Source organism: Motacilla alba, chromosome 5, assembly GCF_015832195.1.
Source record: "Motacilla alba alba isolate MOTALB_02 chromosome 5, Motacilla_alba_V1.0_pri, whole genome shotgun sequence".
Lineage (NCBI taxonomy): Eukaryota > Metazoa > Chordata > Aves > Passeriformes > Motacillidae > Motacilla > Motacilla alba.
Window position 1 is genome coordinate 29,593,572 of NC_052020.1, and position 19,297 is coordinate 29,612,868.

At 41.6% G+C, this 19,297-nt stretch overlaps 2 protein-coding genes across 8 annotated transcripts in view; one reads left to right on the top strand and one right to left on the bottom strand.

The window, feature by feature from the left end:
* Positions 1 to 13,836, bottom strand: part of ZFYVE26 (zinc finger FYVE-type containing 26) — a 46,111-nt gene extending 32,275 nt beyond the window's left edge. For 2 of the 3 annotated variants that reach the window (XM_038139304.1, XM_038139302.1), the window contains exons 1-10: positions 13,438 to 13,836; positions 11,914 to 11,992; positions 11,162 to 11,251; positions 9,011 to 9,563; positions 7,575 to 7,705; positions 6,600 to 6,764; positions 5,389 to 5,477; positions 4,953 to 5,113; positions 1,513 to 1,695; positions 256 to 909 (exon numbers count right to left, since the gene is read on the bottom strand). In XM_038139304.1, coding sequence (XP_037995232.1) covers positions 256 to 909; positions 1,513 to 1,695; positions 4,953 to 5,113; positions 5,389 to 5,477; positions 6,600 to 6,764; positions 7,575 to 7,705; positions 9,011 to 9,563; positions 11,162 to 11,251; positions 11,914 to 11,992; positions 13,438 to 13,628 — 2,296 coding nt within the window. In that variant the 5' untranslated portion in view covers positions 13,629 to 13,836. Of the gene's footprint in view, positions 1 to 255; positions 910 to 1,512; positions 1,696 to 4,952; positions 5,114 to 5,388; positions 5,478 to 6,599; positions 6,765 to 7,529; positions 7,706 to 9,010; positions 9,564 to 11,161; positions 11,252 to 11,913; positions 11,993 to 13,437 lie in introns of those variants that run through there. The other variant, XM_038139305.1, reaches the window with a different exon arrangement.
* Positions 7,718 to 18,989, top strand: LOC119701988 (galectin-related protein A-like). 5 transcript variants are annotated; one of them, XM_038139323.1, is made up of 5 exons: positions 7,720 to 8,084; positions 8,177 to 8,282; positions 16,612 to 16,700; positions 17,472 to 17,646; positions 18,010 to 18,989. In XM_038139323.1, exons 3-5 carry the CDS (start codon positions 16,657 to 16,659, stop codon positions 18,151 to 18,153), a joined length of 363 nt encoding a protein of 120 aa, XP_037995251.1. In that variant the 5' UTR covers positions 7,720 to 8,084; positions 8,177 to 8,282; positions 16,612 to 16,656; the 3' UTR covers positions 18,154 to 18,989. The 5 variants fall into 5 exon arrangements, with proteins under 5 accessions (XP_037995249.1, XP_037995251.1, XP_037995250.1 ...); XM_038139320.1 differs by lacking the exons at positions 7,720 to 8,084; positions 8,177 to 8,282 and adding an exon at positions 14,620 to 14,795 and having other exon boundaries at positions 18,010 to 18,193; positions 18,720 to 18,989; XM_038139321.1 differs by lacking the exon at positions 8,177 to 8,282 and having other exon boundaries at positions 7,718 to 8,117.
* The last annotated feature ends 308 nt before the right edge of the window (positions 18,990 to 19,297 follow it).

Here is a 19,297-nt window from a genome sequence, read left to right on the forward strand (position 1 = left end):
AAGGGGTGGGACAAAGGCAAACAGAAGCAGTGCATCCACAAAGGGGAGGGAAATGAGAAAATGACCCAAACTTTCTGATTAGAAAAGAGATCACTTCTGTTGGAAAATGGTGCAAGCACCAGGTCATCTCCAAGCAGGTCACTCTCTCAGTATCTGCCAAATGTGCTCCCTCATTTAGATGCTCATGGAATTTAGCCTTGAGATCACCGTCTAGACAGCTGGAACATATCAGAAAGTGCCAAATACAAAGCCTACCTGCATTTCTGTTACTCATCACCACTTTGTATCGCCAGTGAGCTTCAGAAAGGTATTTGGAAAATTGTAACACGCGACTTCCAAAGGTATCTCTGCTTGCAGAAAGATTCAAACACTCAACAAGCTCCAGCTCTTCACGAAGCACATTACTGGAGTCCCACGGGAGAGAACTCTGGATTTCTTCCAGGTGGTTGAGAAGCAATGTGAGGAAGGCCTCCATGGCCACATGATCCACTAAAAATCCAGTAACACCACTGGTGAAATGTTTCAGATCCAGGCAGCCTGGCTTAGAGGTTTCACAGCTTTTGCCATCTAACACAGAGTCACAAAGATCTCGGGTATCTGTGTGAAGTGTTTGCGCAGCCAGCACTTGCTTCTCTGTTTTTTTTTCAGCCTCTGTTAGGTGTTGTGGACTCTGCGTGGTGGAAGACCGCCGACTATCACTGCCTTCTACACTCAGAGTAGCACTCTTTCTGTCAAGGTCTTCATCCTCTGCATAGTCCTCAGGTAGAGGAGTGTCAGTATAGAGGTCATTAAAGGAAATGAAAAGCAAGGAGAAAATATTCTCCAAAACCTCCAGGCGCAGAGGAATGGGAACACTCCTTAAGAACTGCTGACACTTTGCAAGGTACTGAGGAAATACTGAAGAGGAATCTGTACAATTTAAAACAAAAATAAAGAATATTTACTATATTTTTCAGGAATTCCTTGCACCAACTTGTGCCTTTTAAGAAAATCCCAGAAGAGGGAATTAGCCCAGTGGCTCAGACTCAATCACTCCTTCAAAAACCAAGTAAATACATGTCCAGCATTTTACATTTAGAAAGGCAGTGTGCCTCCTCCCTCTGAGCAATGCCAGTTATGACTTTGTTCAATGATGTGCAAATTCAGATTCCACCAATTCTAGCCATTAAATCAGTTTCAGTTCTGGGAAATCATAAGCTCTTAAAAAATTATCTGTCACTACAATCCTGTGTCTAGTATCTATAGTGCTATTCTTTTTAGCATTACATTTTTTGTACAATTGCCTTAAATGTTTTAAAACATGGCCAGTAGCTTATCCATATCTATTATTACTAAAGATAACACTTCAAAGAAATACCATTATACTTGCTTGCAAAGCACCCGTAGCCCACTGAATAAAATATACATACATACACAGGGTGCAAAATTATCCCAATACTAAGTGATAATTCAGAGCCCAGCAATTGCATGGAGAAGCACATGTTACTGAACCTCAAAAAGGAGGCCAATCACCTGCTGGTTCTCCAGAAGATGCATCCTCAGGGATATCACCAAGAAGGCTGTGAACACAATCCTTGCACTTGGCATGCCTGTGTGAATTCACACAGAGAGCATAGATTGCATACTTCATGGCACAGAACGCTCGGAAGAGTGCCAGGTTGCGCTGCTGACTCAGGGTGTTAGGGAGTGTGGCTGCTGTAGAGTGAAATCAGGGTGGTGAGGGGGTAGGAGGTAAACAAGAAAACAAGTTATTTTTCTGCTGCAGTTCCTGCACAGCAATATTTACCCAGCTTTCTTCCCCAGTGCTGTTTTTCTCTCAGCTTTGATCTATGTCACTGTTACTTTTGGAAAAAAAAGCCCAAACACCTCAATCCACAACAGATGGGCACAGAAAAGTCAGGTCTGGATCCCCTTCTAAAAATGAAATTTTCTGTGAACTTGTGTAGCAGGACCTGGCTACAGCATAGAATGACCAAAATCCCTCACAATGACTCTCATTAGCAGGGGGTGGTTAAGCTGTACTGCTGCATTTACAATAGAGGGGCAAATCCTGCTTCATTCCAGCATCTTAGAATTCTGTGTTATAGTACACACTAGATGAGTAGGGAAACCATGTAGATAGACTATGACTGTAGTAAGAATAGAGTACCACCACCTCTTCAGATTTGTACTAATAAATAGATATCACGGTTGATTCACAGTAGCTGACACAACAGATCAAATACCATCTGCAACTGACTGAACAAGAAGTCAATCCCACAGTTTCCTTCACACACTTATGATAAAGGCAAACTAGAGAAGTACTGCACCCACTTCTCCTCCCCTTTGGGTTTTTTTTTGAGGAACAGTATCACATGCTGAGACATGATCCCTTCTGAGTACAAGACAGCAGGACAGCTGCAAATTGTAAAAATCAAAACATCATCATCCCCTTCACCAAGAATATAGTGTCATATTTTCTGTTCTTATGAGTTTAGATGAATTATCCATCTACTCTAAAAAGGTTAAAAGAACCCCACAACAAAGAAAGAAAAAAAAGCCCTGACAACCACACACAGTGTTAAATTAGTGCTTGGAATCCACTGTCCTGTATTCTTATACAAGTTATGAATTGTCAACAAGGAAAAGCATTTTCCAAGTTATCTTTTTTTAAACAAAGCATAGGTACAAAGCACGACGTACTGATAATGTCCACATCCAAATTCTGGAACTGAACAGAACTACCTAACCTAAAAACTGTTTCAGCATGGTCCTCCACAAAGTTTGAGCACAATTGCAAAGAAAAGCACTAGTCTGAACTCTTCTAAACACTACAGAACAGCCAAAGCAAAAGGACTGAGAGCACAAACAACTGGAAAGAGTTGTTCCCTATCACTGCTGTTCTAAACAGTGACAGTGATGGAAAATGTAATGTAGACAGCAGACAGAACTGAGGAGACATCCACATTTGAATCCTCTGGAGAACCCACATGGCCACTGAAATTCTACTGTTGCCCAGAAGCTCTACACTAACATGAAAACACCCAAATACCTCTCAATACCACTGCCTTAAGAGGACTTCAGGCAGGTAAAGCCAGAGATTTGATAAATACAATACTCTGGAAAAGAGAAATAGATGGAGACACTATACAACAGATATCGGTAATCCAAGTAAGTTTAATACACTTTTGCGTCACATGTGGAAAAACCTGGATGCAGTGAGTTGAGTCTGTGTCAGTATTTGTACCTAAATCAATCCTTTTGCTTAAACCAATACTGAAGAACAATCCTTTAACTAATAGCACTGGTTTTCCTATGCAGAAATACTAACACCTTCTTCTTGAATACCGTAACTCATGAGGAAATTGCTGCTCACCATGACTGATCAAAACCAGCGTTATGCACAGCCTGAACTCAACTGTTTGCCACTACCCTGGTTTCACTACTGCAGCTGACAGACACGCACTAACAAGAAGGGGGAAAAGGGGAAGCATGTGGGGTGATGGGAGGAAAAGGCCTGTTAACACTATTAAATCTGACAAAACCAAAGTTTATGACTCCTCTCTTCCTGTTACAGCTCAAAATAGATTATTTTAAAGGAGATTCTATTAAACTGTGTTTATATAGAATGATCTGAATTTGCAATAATTGCTGGATTGAAAAGAGAAGGAGGACTTGTCTGCCATTAATTATTTCTATAAATTATTGTGACATGAAAAAAAGAAGAGAAACTGCAGCCAGAGTTCTTTTGCTACAGTCATGCAGCTCCCAGAAGATGTGATGAGACTGCCTCTTCCTGCTTTTGAAAGGCTTTGACAGAATTTAAGCAGGAAATAACTAAAATGTAAGAACTGTTTAAAAAACCCTGCATTACCAGGAAGAACAAAACAATTTCAGAAAGCAGGACACTGAAAATAAGGATCTATATAAAATCTCAATTCCTACATATTTTAAGATTATTCAAGACAAGTGTCATGATAATTTTAACACCAAAACACCAAAACCTGCAGAAGTAGGAATAGAAATCAACATCACAACAACATGATATGGAAGGAGAGAAACCTGCTTCCCACTAGGTAATGTGGAAAAATCTGTGCAAGATCCATCACTGAGAGCTCTCCACGCAACTCAGGTTGCAATTACACATGTCCAAATGCACAAACATAAAAGAAATATTTAGAAAAGAAATATTGCAGCTTCATAGGTTCTACTACATGCAGGAAAACAGAGCTTCTGTATCATTATTAAGAGGACCTATCAGAAAACAGCTTTAAAATTGCAGCAGCTAAACCTGGACACAGGCTGCAATCAAAGGTATGTCCAGAGAGTCACTTGTAAGTGATCCAATGTGTTTAGTAATTGCAGGTATTTTAGGCACCCAACTGGAACATGTGAAGATGAGAGAAGTGAGGCAGGAGTGATATAAACACAGGCTGTAGCTAAGACTTTCTGCTTTAAATACAAAATAGAAATTTGATAACAGTTAATACCAGAGTTTAAAAAAACCACTTTTTATCTGTTTCAAAAATGAACGTATTGTAATACAAGATATTGTCAATTTCATCTGGTTTTGCTCTTTGATTTTCAATTAAAGTGCAATGAAATACAAACCATACACCTCCTTTTCAAACTAAAGGTGTTACACAGTACAGAAGTTACAATGAGCAGCATGTATCATGAGCATGTGCAAAGTCTGGTTACCATCTAGAAAAAGCTCTTTCAGACATCTGTCCTTGTGAGATCAAAGAGATCTCACAACTTCTTCTTGAAAGGTAATTTACTCCCCAAAAGGCTTCTAAAATAGTTTCCACATGCTCTCTAGATTTCTTCCACAAAACAGCTAATAACTGGTATCTCCCACAATTACAGAAGCAGGTCACAGAGAGAGAGAGAACAAATCCTGGCAGATGTACTGAACAGACATCCTCAACGGATTGTGAGTTTTCTGTGTTCTCACAACCCTACACATTTACCCTGCATCTGCTGGTCTCTAGCAGGAACTTTTTGAAGAAGCTCAATAACATCATCTTCATTCAGTGCCAGAAGATTGGTGAGATGATGCAGAGAATACACCGCAGTGTGGCAATCCAGATTGTGCAAGTGTTGCAACAGAACGTTCCTTGGGACAGTAATACTACAAGAGAGAACAAAGAAGTGACACAGATTTAAGTCTCAGCCACGTTTAAAGATATAACTCCCACTCTAATTCTGAGTGAACCAAACTACTGCAATTAAAAAGAGAAACAAAGAGCATAACTGCAACCCATGAGACATTTCAAGAGTTTGTATATACAGTCACTATTACATGATTAGCCAAGAAAATAATGCCTTCTCTATTTGCATGCGTAACCTGACTTAACAGGTACATTTGGCAAGACAGTTTGGAAAAAGTCCTTCTGATCATTTTACCTGTTTTGCTGCATGCACCATTCAAGAACTTCCACGTGAGTCCACAGTCCATCACAAAAATCTTTCAATACTGAATCATTGCACAGATCCTAAGTGGAAAGACAAATAAAAGAATCTCATTACAACAAATCCCCCAGCCAGACAGCAGAACCAAGCTTGTGTCACAAATGCATGTTTGCAAGACTTTACCTAGTAATAAATTTCAAATACAGAAAACTGCCAGATTTATTAAAGCCAGCAAAGGAGGGCTCTTCTGACAGCACATAAAAGTCAGTCCACCTCCCCTTGACATATCTACAGATCATAGAAAGGTGGCTACATCCCTTTTCAAGAATAGCTTATAAAATGCAAATTAATGCTTCTTACTAACAGTCTAAAGGTAATCTCTAGAACTAATCATGTACTCAAAAGATGACATACTGGGTAGCAGATGGCTATTCTCCTTTCCCACGTGCTTTTCTACTACAGATGACTGCCTGCTAAAATCAGATCTGCAGAAGCTACTGAATAGACTTTTGGTGTATTACCAACAGAGAATAACTCCCTTAAGGCAATACCAGCTTAGGTCTGCACTGTGACCCAGCAGTACAAGGCTCCTCATCTCCCCACCTCTGACATCTAAGCTAGCCAGCAGGCATCATCTGAAGTGCAACTACACTTTCAGAGCTGGAACCTCATCTCTTTTGCACAGATGAAGACTGCCCCCCAACAAGGTAGATCTTTTTGGTCACAGCTCTTGTCATTTATCATTTTGCTTTTAGAATGAATATTTTCTGTATTTGAGAATTTCCAAGCTACCCTGCTGTTAAACTCAGGCCTGAATTAGTCACTACCTGAACTTTTTCCTCACTGAAGGAAATTACATGAAAGAAAGATGCCCCAGCTGTTTTCAAAACTAATCAACAACCACTGCTGTCTTTTCTCTTTATGCTGCTCATGTTAACAGCAGAGACAGTTTATGAGTTCATGCAAGAGAAACTTTCAGTCTCCTTTGCAGTCATACTGTCTTCACAGCCAAGAAATCAGAAGAAAGGCAAGTGTCCCTACATAATGTCACCTGCATATCACTGTAATATCTTAGCTTTTTCAATTCCATCTTGAGGAAGACTGACATTCTCACTGAAAACTCCCCAGTTTTAATTGTTTTTGCAAACAAATTGCATTATTTGGACTCAGTCTGGGAGACTACCACTTGCTTCCTGCTCATTTACCTGAGTTTTGTGTAGAGTCCATAGCAATGCTTTTGCTGATTCCAAGCTTTGACAATGAGTCCATCCTAACAACACCAAGAGGCGGCTAAGGGGGTTGAATTCTCTCCTCAACAAGCTCTTCAGGCCCGAGTAGTCTTCTCTTTTTAGTAAAGCTAATGCAGCCATCTAGAAAATAAAAGAAAGAACTATTAATTTTTCCAAAATGTGGAGACTCATAATGCCTGGAAGACTATGTAAGCAAGTAGCCATTTTAATATCAGCTTCACTAAAATAGTGAAGTTCTGCACCCGGAACTTCCCTAAACTTATATTGTCCAAGCCATCAGGATACTCATTAGTAAAGATGTCATGAGGAAAAAATACCATTTTTCAAATGCTTACTGCAGAGCCAACTGACATTCCCCTCTACATTATCTTGGCATTCCTTCTATTTATTACATTTCTGCCAAGGGCATAATGTAAGACACTTCTACAAGCACATTATGCAAAAGTTGAAATATGCTCAGCCTTAAAACCTCACACTTTAACAGTAATCACCCGCCTGTATTCTATTTCTTCTATCCATGTACCTACATAAAAATCAATTAATTCATAACAGACTGTTTTCACCACAAATTTTACCGTGCAAACTATTCTCAATGCCCCAAGTCTACCAGCATTAGAAAGCAACAAGTTCAAGGTCATGAAGTAAATTGTGTATCCAACAAAACTACAAGCAGAAAATGAGACTTCTTAAACCCTGAAGATTTAATCTTCAATCTGCATGCAGACAAGCTTTTCCAAAAATCTCACCAGTTTTATTGCACTACTGCAAGTAGGGGAGTTATCAGCATTACCTTCTTGCTCCTATTAGTCATCACCCCTGGCAAACACTATTTGAATACAAAATGCTTCTGTGCACCACTGAGATACACTCAACACAGGGACTAACTTTAGCCTCCATTGGGTTTCCCTGTTAATGATTTTACGGCTGTACCAGAATCTGTTCCAGAAAGTGCTTGCTGCTGCTCAAGCAGTAGAAATAAGCTGTCTTCCAAGAAGGAGCTTCTTTGGGATCTGAGAACAAAGTCATCACAGTTTGCTCTGTATCCAGCTGCTCAGATGAACCTAAAAACATCACAACAAGATTACCTTCCAGTAGAGAGAGGTACCTCTGAGAGAAGCATAATTGCTGTTACTTAAACTGAGAAACACTCAGTATTTCCTCATTCATTAACCAGCATGTTACTACTGGGTAACAGGAAGACCAAGCAAAGAAATTTGACAGAGGTCAGACAGAAAACCAGAAACACTGTATTGACAATCATTAACATAGCAAAAGCCAGGCTGTTTGCACCAGCTCAGGTCACACTGCTTGACTTTCTTTAGCCATGCACACCCTTATCTGTGAGTTGCATGAATTCTCACTTGTGCTCAAGACACTGCACTACTCTGCAGAGCTTTAGCAAAGACTTGTCAGCACTGGAACGTCTCGGATCTGTGCAAAGTGAGACCCAAACTACTCTCAATGAGAGTGAAGGTATGTGGATCTCCATTTCTTTTTCCCCGCGAGGAAGCACTAACTGTAGTTATTATCAGAATTTCTAGAGTCTGCCACACCAGCCTGAGCTTCCCTTCAGCCATCCCTGAGTGAAAGGAGAAGCGAGGATACAAACCCCACTGACTTACACCACAGTGAACAGAGGTGAGCAAAAGAGGGTAGGCATTCTAGCTTTTCCCTCCTTGCAAGGCCATGGGCATCACTTGCCATTCAGCTTCAGCTGAGATCCTCAAAGAATCACAGAATACGCTGAGCTGGAAGGGACCCATCAGGATGATCAAGTAATCAGTACCAGTTACAGGCAGTTAGACACAAGCCGTGAAGCCATGGCTGGTACAAAACCAACAGCTGGGCTCAGGCAAGTGAGCAGGTATCAAAGTGCATCTTCCCTCCTGCTGGGATATCACCCTTCTCCACAGCTCCTTCCACTTTTATAAGTTTTCTTTTTCAGTATTAAGGGGTTTGAACATTTTGAGGTTATTGAAGTGACTGAACTGCTACTGGCCAGAAATGGAACATACTCCAACATAGACGACCCTGAGTTGGGAGGCGAACGAATAAAAACTGTATACATATGGAGTAGCAAACTTCAAGTTATAAGCGAGATTTTCATCAAGAGAAATGCTCAGCAGATCAAAATAGAACACAAGGCGTAAAGGAAGTAATCACAAAACACAGCATAGAGTGCAGAAATGTAGGGGAGAGAACCAGTGTTCCTATGCCAATTCCTTGCTTAAAGGATCATTTTAGCATTGTCTTTCTAAAGACTCCATGGTTTGTTAAGGCACCTTAGCAAGAGCACTGCCTGACTTCTAATGCCTTAACAGTTTTGTTAAACAGGAGATTAGTACAAAGCAAAAAGTGAAACAAACCTTTTTGTATTGATTTTGACAACAAAAACTTTTCTCTTGTTCTTTCTGTGACAACACTGCTATAGAGGCTTAGCAGGCCATGGCTCTGTTTCCTCAGCATACAGTTTAGTAGCTTCTCTTCCCTCAGTGGGCTCCCCTCAGCCCAGCATACATCCAAGAGCTCCCTGAATAATTGCTTTATTTCAGCTGCTTGATGCTCCACTTCAAAAGTCACTATACTGAGAGCAGCGTAAATTGTATCTACTAGTTCTCTTTGATCTAGTTCAGCTGAAAGCTCAGAGCTGCTCTGAAGCCTCTGCAGAGATTTCAAGGAGTCACAAAGAAACTCAACAAAGATGTTTTGTAGAGAGCGATACTGCTGGAGTGAGGAGCAGTGTGTGCCTTGCTCCCCCTGGAAGAACTCCAGCAGGGTTTTTGCCCTCTGGGGAGCCCGCAGCAAAAGCTTCCGGAGAGCTGAAACAGCATCCAAACTGAATTTGTGAGAACAGTCATCTCTTCTTTTGCTGTCTGTGATGGGCTTGTTCTGTGTGCACTCAAATGCTTCAAAGAGTTCCTGGCAGGAAAATAATAAAAGAGTAAGCCTTTTAGACGACATTAATATATTAAATTAATTATTTAAAAAATAAAAGAAACTTGAAAGCAAGCAGATAAATCAATTTGGAAACACCATACTACTAAAGAAATCCATTAATAATGGTCCGCCTTGTCCAGTATCTTTCCTAGAAGAGTGGATATGCCTGAATACGTAACAAAATACAAAGACTCCTCTAAAACACAAGTACACTACAAAGACTATATACAAGCAAGGAACCATAGCACTCCCTATGGGATGGCTGAAGCACTGCCATACTCTACCTCTAAGCAACATCCAAATGTAACTGTATCTCGATAGGTCTCTAAGAGCATAATGATGTGTGGGGCTTTTTTTTTTCCCTCCTACTTTTCCAGATTTGTACCATCTATCTACCAACTATATCATCCTCATCAATTTTTAAAATCTGATTAAAACTGGCCAACAGATTCAGAAGCAATCTCACAGATTTTCTTAAGCAACAATAATTTTTCTACCTATCAGAAGCAAACCTACAATTTCAGAAATTGTGACAAAGATATAAGATTGTTGAATCTCATGTTTCTGAGCAACACTGGTGGACAGTCTGGACAATGGTGGAATCATTCATGACCTCAGAGGTGAGATATGCAACATGCACAGACTTCATTATTCATTAACAGACTTCAAGCAGATTTATTTTAATCAACATTCAAGTTTACTTTGCTTGCTTTCATCCTGTAATTGCTAATTCTGTTTCCTTAGTGAAATACTGAACAGCTTTTCCTGAGCTGAAATAGCCCCTGAACATAGTAAATTTTCATTTTCCTCTTAAAATACAGACAAACCAAAAATTAGTATCTTAAAGGAGTTAGAATCTGTAGAACTAGAAGCAACATCTTATGACATTTCACACACCACGTCACATCAGAATCTGTAACTAACATCAAATTAGGACAGTTCTACAGATAGTAACTTTGCTGATATTCCGCTCTATACTTGCTTTTGATATAAATCCATCTTTGCACATTTCCACATACTTCTCAAATAAATCAGCCTGCATCTTTTATTTAATAATAGAAAATGCATTCTGGATCTCAGAACATATGTCACACCAATCCCTAGGCAACGTCAGCAGTAATAGTAGAGTATCCAAAAGCTTCCAGAAAGGGGGAAAAGGGATGCATAGGAGATGACAATTAAGATCCCCAAAGAAAGAAAAAGAAAATACACATACTTTTAAAATGTGCTAACTGACTATAGTTTATTTTGGCTCACAGAGGGTTGTAGGTTTATGACTATTACAGGTGTCTATGGATTGAAGGCTGCGGCAAGCAGCTGCAGTCAGGACTGATGTGTGTTAAGAACGGCACGTAGAAAAACCTGTTCCTTGCCTGCCTGCAGCCTCCACTCTAGCCAGAGAAATCACTTGCAGGCACAGATTAACTTCACAAAGGGACCTGAATTACACTCTCTCTCGGTTGCCTAGAAGATTAATAATACATTAACATCTCAGGCAGTTAACAGGAAGCATTAACTTTGATCTGATGAAGCTGGGCATACTGCAGAACAAGAAGAAATAGGGCATAGAAGCAGCTCACCTTTAGGACTTCCTCAGAGACATCTTTCTGTAGTTCTTCCAAGAACAACAAAAATTCAGTTTCTCTCTGAAGAGCAACTGGAACAGTTTTCTGAAACCATATAAGAATGGGAAATATATTAGTCAATAAAACTTTTGTTTACATTAGCATATAAGCATAATCATAGCTATTTCATTAACACTTCGAGGCAGACTGGAATATCTCTCTGAAGTAACCTAATCCTCAATTCAAGGCTATTTCAGTCAGGTTCTGCTCTCACATCAGTTGATTTTATTTATCATTTGGAAACAGACCTCATCAAGAATCACAAAACCATCAATTCCTCAGAATGTAAAGAAAAAATGCAAGTCTAAGTAGTGCCAAGGACAAATTACTTTAAAAAAAAAAGTATGCACATCCCTCACCATCTAAAGCTTATAAGCTGATGCCTGAGCTATTTAATGTTTAATGTAAGAGAGGTGCTGCACAAATGCAGGAGTTGATGCACTCCTGATTTTCATTTATATGAATGGGAAAAGCTTAGAATATCTTAAAGAAAAACCAAACTAGTTTTTCTCTTCAGTGTGAATATTACAGTTTTTTCTTGATAAATTTGTTAAATGCAAAAGCAGTGCATGTCTCCAGATACCTTGAGAACTTAATTCCATGAAACATGGGAAAGCCTACATTTAAATAAGCAACTAGGGACACATTCTGCACTTGGAAGTCAGAGCTATAAAGTGCATTTGGAAGTCATCAAGATGTTTCTGTACCTGATTCATGGCAAGCCATTTTTCCAGAACAAGAAGCCAAAGCCATGCAGTTCTTGCTGGGCTAGAATTCTGTCCCCATCTACAAAAGCAAGGAGCATATACAGTGGATTATACAAGGTTGTCTCCATATCCAAGATCCAGGAAAACACTGTCGGAGATCATTTTGATTTTGTATTTCTTTGAGTAAGACAAAAACAAAGACAAGTAAGCAACCAAAGACAAAGGAAAAAATGCAGAGAAACCAGAATATTGGTGTTCTTGCACATCAACTCAGTGACTTCTGCTGTGCAAATAACTGCTTTCAGATAGGCCAAATACTACTGGCATAGTTCCTCAAAACAAAGAAATCTAGTTCTGGTCCAAAGATCAGTCTGTACAGCTCTCTTTGAGCACTTCAGCAGATTTCATTGAAATGTGACCACTTGCCAAACACTGCTATTTCCTGTTTTGCCTATTTCTACCAAAAAAATGAAGCGAAGTTTTAGGTCACAGCACCCAAATGCAGCTCTACAGCCAACTTAAAAGTGAAGCAATGTACTAACTGAACTAAGAATCCTTCTAATTTCCATCAGCACTTCACATCCTGCAGCACTTCAACATCCCAAAGCCTACACAGTTGGGAACATATTCGGTACTGTCAAAGGGACCAGGAAAAGGAGAAAGCACAATATTGTTTCCTGTCCTTTAAAAATCTCAGCACTGTAACTAAAGCCTTTAAATGTGATACCCCAGCTACTAAAGATCAAAAGATTGAAAATGCTTATGTATCAGTGGCTGTTAGCAATATTCATCTAACCATGAGCACACCTTCCTCCAGACTCCTTCAGCTGCTGTCAGCGTAAATTGTTTCTTAGAACCTTTGCTGAAATGTTACACAAACTTCAATGTGAAGAAGTATCACATCTGATTAGATAGCGGGAATACCAATGTTCCCTGAAGCGCTAGAAAGTCACCCTCCATATACAACTAACTGAAAAAATAAAGAGATAAAAAGTAACTGGGATTGAGTAAGACCGATGCCATTCCAAAACACAGTGTGAGAGAAACAAGAAATCAATAGCATAATTTGAACTTCTTAGAATTGCAGTTTTAGAAATTAGAGGATTTTTCAAGAGTTGGAAACAAGATAACATTTTAAATAACTACACCGCTGATTTTGGTGCTTCCATTTCTTAACTAACTGAAGCTCAGTGTCAAAGAAATGTAATGTCAAGAGATGGTCCCTTTCCCTCGGTAAAATCTAACAAAATCAGTTCTGAAATGCTTCCAAGTAGTTTTAAGCTTGTATCAATCACCATATCAGCTACGTAAATGAACACAACTCGTTATCCCGGTGGGATGGGCAGCCTGCTAAATTCTTGGTCAGCGATAAGACATCAAAGTTCAGACAACAGCATCACAAGACACCTCAGCACTGAAGTGCTACTTCCCTGATTCTACCTGTCTCCCACAGCCAACACTAAGCCAACTGCTCCTCCCCATTTCACATTCAAGTCTACGGAACCAGAGCACTACCTTACTTACCTTGCCCCCACGGGACAAGCTACCAGAGCCTGAAGAATTGCCTCCACCTTCCCGGGGCCGTCCCCGTGCCACCGGCTCAGCTGGGGCACGCAGGCCTGCGCAAGCTCCCAGTGCCCACGCCGTACGCACTCGCAGAAAAACCCGAAAAGACGCTCCAGAGAATCCGCTTCTTCGTTCCCAAAAGACTGCATCTTCCCGGGACGACGCGATGACCCGGGACGGGGTGACACACACGAGGGCGATGCGGCGATGCCGCGCTCCCTGGCGGGGCACGGCGCGGCCCCGGCGGCGCTGGGCTCTACGGCACCGCCCCGGCACCGCCGCCCCACCTCGCCGCCATCTTGGGCGCCGCCTCAGCTGACCGCGCCGCCGGCCGGGCACGCGGGCAAGGCAGCCGCCCATTGGCCGAGCCGGGGCGGAATGTAAATAAACCGCCATGTTTGTTTGGGGCGCCTGACGCCGCCGCGGGAGCCCGGGCAGCGCAAGCCCCGCCCCTCACTAACCACGCCTGTTTCCCCGCCCCGTATGTTGGTCTCGCCCCTTGTTCTTGCCTCATTAGGCTCTGATTGGCTCTCGGACGAAGCTCCGCCCCCCGTGCGGACGCGGGAGTCCGTGAGGGGGCGGGGCGCGGCTGAGGCGGAGGGGTTGGTGCGGTCGGCTGTGGGTGCGGACGCGCTCGTAAATACACCTACTCACAGCCGCAAAGGTGCTCGTACGTGTGTGTGGGCGTACATGTACCCCCTGTACAGCTGTATGACCCTCTACATATACTTTACTCTGGTACACATATATATATACGCATCTACAGTGTATACAGTATATATAGGTATATACATGGGGTGTACAGACCTATATGTAGATGTATATATAAGGCTGTAAATTGTGTATATGTATACACACACATATGTAGTTAGGCATTTGAGAGAGGAGAGAGTTGGTATCAATAAATAAATGACGTGGGGTTTGTATGTATCACATATACAAGTATGCATATGTTGTAGAGAGAATCTTACGAGTAGGTTGCGCACGGTCACCCGGAATTTTCAATGCTCGTACAAAATGCGCAGGCACAGCTGCAGGTGCCGCTCAGCGGCATCCCCCTGCCCTGCCCTGCCGCCGCGCTATTTGCGAGCCTCCCTCACTCACACGGGACCAGGCGCAGTGACTCAGCTGCTGGGCTGGGTGGTGTCCAGCCAGTGTTTGGCAGAGATAAGACCCCCCCCTCAACATCCTTCCTTTATTCCGGGCTTTTTGTTTGCTTTTGTCCTGACGCGCAAAACAAAAACTCCTCCGGGGACTGCAGCGGCGAGGCAAGCGTAGGAGGGAGAGCGGTGATGACAGAGGAGAGGTGTGCCAAAGTAAGTGACCAAGTCAGTCCTCAGGGCTCCTGAACAGAAAATACGGGATGGGAGCTATGCCCATGTGCATATGCTGGGACGCACTCATAAACTCTGCGAGAAGCTTGCAGGAGTTTCTACACCTTCTTACATCTACCTTACTTCTTACATCTACCCGAGAATTTCTCGCCTCTACGGTTAACTAGGTGTCCACACATAAATGGTGTGCGGACAGTCCTGGCTCTGAATTTCCTCCAGCCACGCTGGATGAGCTGTAACTCTTGAGACCATGTGGTCGTCATCTGTTCTATTCAGTTCTCATACCCTGTGCCTTTAGTGATGGTACTTATTATGGTGCACCTCTGCACAAACAATTTTGCAATGTGCACGTTCAATTTGGGGTAGTATTTTGCATCTTGTCTCCAGGCAAGGAAGAAGCTTCAGTGGGACATGAGACATCTATGCACATGAACTTCATTTATCGTGAGATCTTTTATGTTTATTATCTGCTTTCTAATTGCTTTATCCAGTTTAAAGTAACTCCCTACAGTCCGATTCTTTACTTGACAAGCAATTTCCTTACGTAACACACATCGAGTGCTTGATGCATTTCTTTTATTACAAAGTTCAAAAATACTTGCTGGAGTCACCTGTACACTCCTGCAAGAGTAAATTTACACCATTAACAACTAGTAGTACTGCTGTCATTTTTGAAGGTAAATTTTAAAATTATTCTTCCAATATTGGCCTTATTAGGAATTAGAGGTTTTTTAATATATCTGTGAAGCTCTAAAGGTAGCTGGATAGGAATATCTAAGTGGGAAAATAAACTGTATAACGTCATCTTAGCAGAAGACACAACTAGTATAATAAAATTAGGAAACGAGGTACAGGAAAAACATTTTTTATCTTGAATTTGTGTGCATATATTGTGCAGGTCTTCTAGCAAAACTGTCTGAATTTTTACCTTGGGACACTGGAACGATAAAGCTCTTTTTTATCTCAAACAGGGTCTGTTGTGCCTTGCCTTGGAATATTATCAGTGTTATGCAAGTCACTAATAACATTTAGTGTTTTATAGCAGCTTCTTTCTAAGTGAATCTGCATGGGGAGCGATTACATGCTGCACTGTAGTATTCTGACATTTACATTTTAAAGCCATATCTGAAAATGAAGCCTCAAAACATCCCTATCGTTTCCAAGGTCTCTCTCTTTAATATTTCCATGTCAGCTATGGCCTGTATTATTTCCTCCACTGACCATCAAAGCTGTTACAGAATTGCTTGGGAAAAGCAAATGTAGCTCAGATCTTTGGGTGCAGCTTGCAATCACAGGTCTCTGTGGACAGAACAAAAGCAGATCCACCAAGAAGCCATTTTTTGCCTCTGGAAAAGTGTGACTTTTCAAAGTCACTGTCACAAAAGGACTGGAATTGCCTGTGAGGATGTGGTCAACATACAGTGGCAGGGCAGCATCTACGCTGCTTTTTTACAGTGGAGTACAGAGGCTGCCTGGCCTGGTGTAAGGACTGACCAAGTCAGCCCACCAAAATCTGGCAGCAAATTTGAGGTGGCAGGACAGAGTAGGTTCAAGCAGAGTCTGCACCACACATCATGCTGCCACAAAGCTTCTCATCCACTGCGACCAGAGCAACTGGAGTGCTGTTACCAGATTTATTGTGTCATCAGAGTGCAAGAAGTACTTTGAGCTGGAAATACTTTTAAGTTCTTTTGTACGTATAAAAATAAACCAAGTCATATCAGGTGATCAAAGCAGCTGTTGAAGCTGGTTTACCCCCAGTATGACCCACTGAAGCCATTTTCACTGTTCCCTGCAGGTGGAGCAGTATGTTGGTGAAATCAAAGGTGGCCTGAGACCAACCATGAAACTCACAGTCATAGGCATGGTACATTCCAAACCCAAGAGGTAGGTGAAGGGACTGCTGGGGGCTTCACCCTGTTACACATGCTCCTACCTTTCTTCTAAATTCAGACACTTTCTTGGAGGTATGTGCTCTTTGAAGGAAGAAAGTCAAACAAATTAACAATTTATGGCCTTATTTAATTTTCCTGCACTCAGACTAAGATTAAAAGGTCAGGGAAGAGTTTACTGTTTGGCCTTTCTGACTGCCCTGACAAGATTTTCTACTCCTTGCCCTTATCTAATGTGAACTGGAGGGAACACACAAATGGCATTTCTCCTTCAGGAAGAGGTGCAATTCTCAACCTGAATCTTGGTTGTCTATTGGGGGGGGGTTGGAATCAACACCATTTAAAAACCAGTTTTGGCACAAGAGGTGGAGGTTCATTGCTGTCTTTTATCTGGATAACAGCAGCTATACTCATCATTACACTTTTTTTTTTGTATCTGTAGCTATCAGCTCTACTGCTTCCACTGGTGAAGAGTATGCCATAATCTCTTTTAAGACACAAATGAGTACTTGTTGAAGGGTTTGATTTCAGTCAAGACAGAGAGAAAGCAACATGAGATATCACTAGCATTCTACTGGACACTGGGGCAGGAAACAAAGACCAGCTGGGTCTCATCTCTTTCTCCAGCTTCTAAGCCTCTAGAAGTCCTGTATTTCAGTCTGACATGGAACTGAGAGCTGTCACTAGTCTCTATAAGCATCTGCCATGTTCACCATGACCTTTCACATTTCTGAAAGTTCCAGTCATTTAATAGATTTTTTTTCAGCTTTTCAGTGACTCTGCTATGTGATCCAGTGGATGCCAACAAAGATGTTGGGCTGTTATTTACAGTTAACTTCAGTGAGAAATCCATCACCCGAAATGCACGAATTGCTGGGAAATGGGGAAGAGAAGAGAAGACTATTCCCTACTTTCCATTTACAGCAGGTGACACGTTCAAGGTAATTTTTCAGATACTATGAATGGGGTAGAGAAAAGGAGGGTAGAAAAGCTGAAGGCTATGTATATGACCACAAACAGCCAGCCACTGATATTGCCAGGTTAACTAGTCAAGTATGGCACAGACAGAAACAGTTCAAGCCCTGATGGGAAAGAGGCATCCCTTTCTCTAATCATCATTAGAGGACCCACTGGAGCTTTGCAGAATCATCTCAGAAGAGGGTAGGTTATTTATTAGGGGCATTTCAGAAGAACTGGTAGACTTTGTGCTTCATTATCCCTGTAACATTTAGTTCTAAGTCCATGCTGTTGAAATCAGCCCTTCTGCTGATCTCTAACACCCTTCCCTGTCTTTTCCACTGCAGATGGAGCTCTTATGTGAACACCAGCAAATACGAGTCTTGCTTGATGGACGGCAGCTCTGTGACTTCACTCACCGCATTCAGCCTCTGAACTTGGTGAAAGCTTTGCGGATCTCAGGGGACATCAAGCTTACCAAAGTGGCTTGAGAAAAGGAGACCAGGATATCACCAGAGGACAGAGGAAAATGTACTTTCTCTTGTCTCAGACATGTTTTGTCTTTTTCCCCCGACTGATTCTGGAGAGTGGGAACTGTATCTTTTTAATTCGCTGATGTGTTTGAGATGCACACTTTTTTTTCCCCCATACACACTCACAGCAATTGCAGAGCTATGGCTGGTCTGGATAAATCTCAAAGCCTTTGCTGAGAAACACTTTTGGCTGAAACACTCCCAAACTGCAAGATTTATGATGTTATGCAGTATCTCACATCCTTCTGGCTCCTTACCCCCTCAGGCATGCTCAGTCCTCTGTGGTGGGTGGCTGTTGGGTGGCTGTGACTAGAACTGGGCATTATGCAGGTGGTAAGTGTGAGAAAAGAGAAGCAGGAGATTTTCTTATATATGAATTAGGGAGTCTGATGGGCCCCAGCAAGGCTCATGTTAGCAGGAGGAAATTGCTTTTTCTGGAAGCTCTGCTCAGTCAGCACAAAACAATCTGTGCCTCCCAGCAGAGAGCAATAAATGCCTTACCTGCCTTACCCTGTCTCTTCCAGGCAGCTTTTCCAGAATTGAAAGGTTTTGACAGCCGTGGATTTCACAGTCTTCTCTGGACCAACCCTAGGAAATGGTATCTGCAGCTGAAACTGCACTGCCCGTTCTTGTTCTTGCATATAATTAAAACTGCACTTTTGCTGGCAAGCTTTTTTATGAGCTCTCTTAAATATTTGAACACATGTTGTGCTGTTATTGTGCTCATTGCTGTAGCTTTTGAGGAAAATCCCAAATACATGGCTATTCTAATAAATAAACAAGTATGTATCATATTCTGCCTTTGGTGATGAAAGGACTTCTTTTCAGTACAACTCAGAGAACAAAACATCTGTACAGAAATGAATCTCTGGATAGAAGGCTATCAAATTCCTCTATGACTTCAGGGAAGATATTGAGCATGCTGCCTTTCTGAAGGCTCTGCAGAATCTGGCTGTCAGATACAGGTACTCAGATAAAACAAGAAACTTTATGAAAATAGTGTAACAGCAGGCTGATTGGGTGTTTGAAGAATTTCCTACATTCCATTTTACCTTCCGGTGTCTCAGTTTATATATAAATCTAAAATTATAGTGTATTAAAC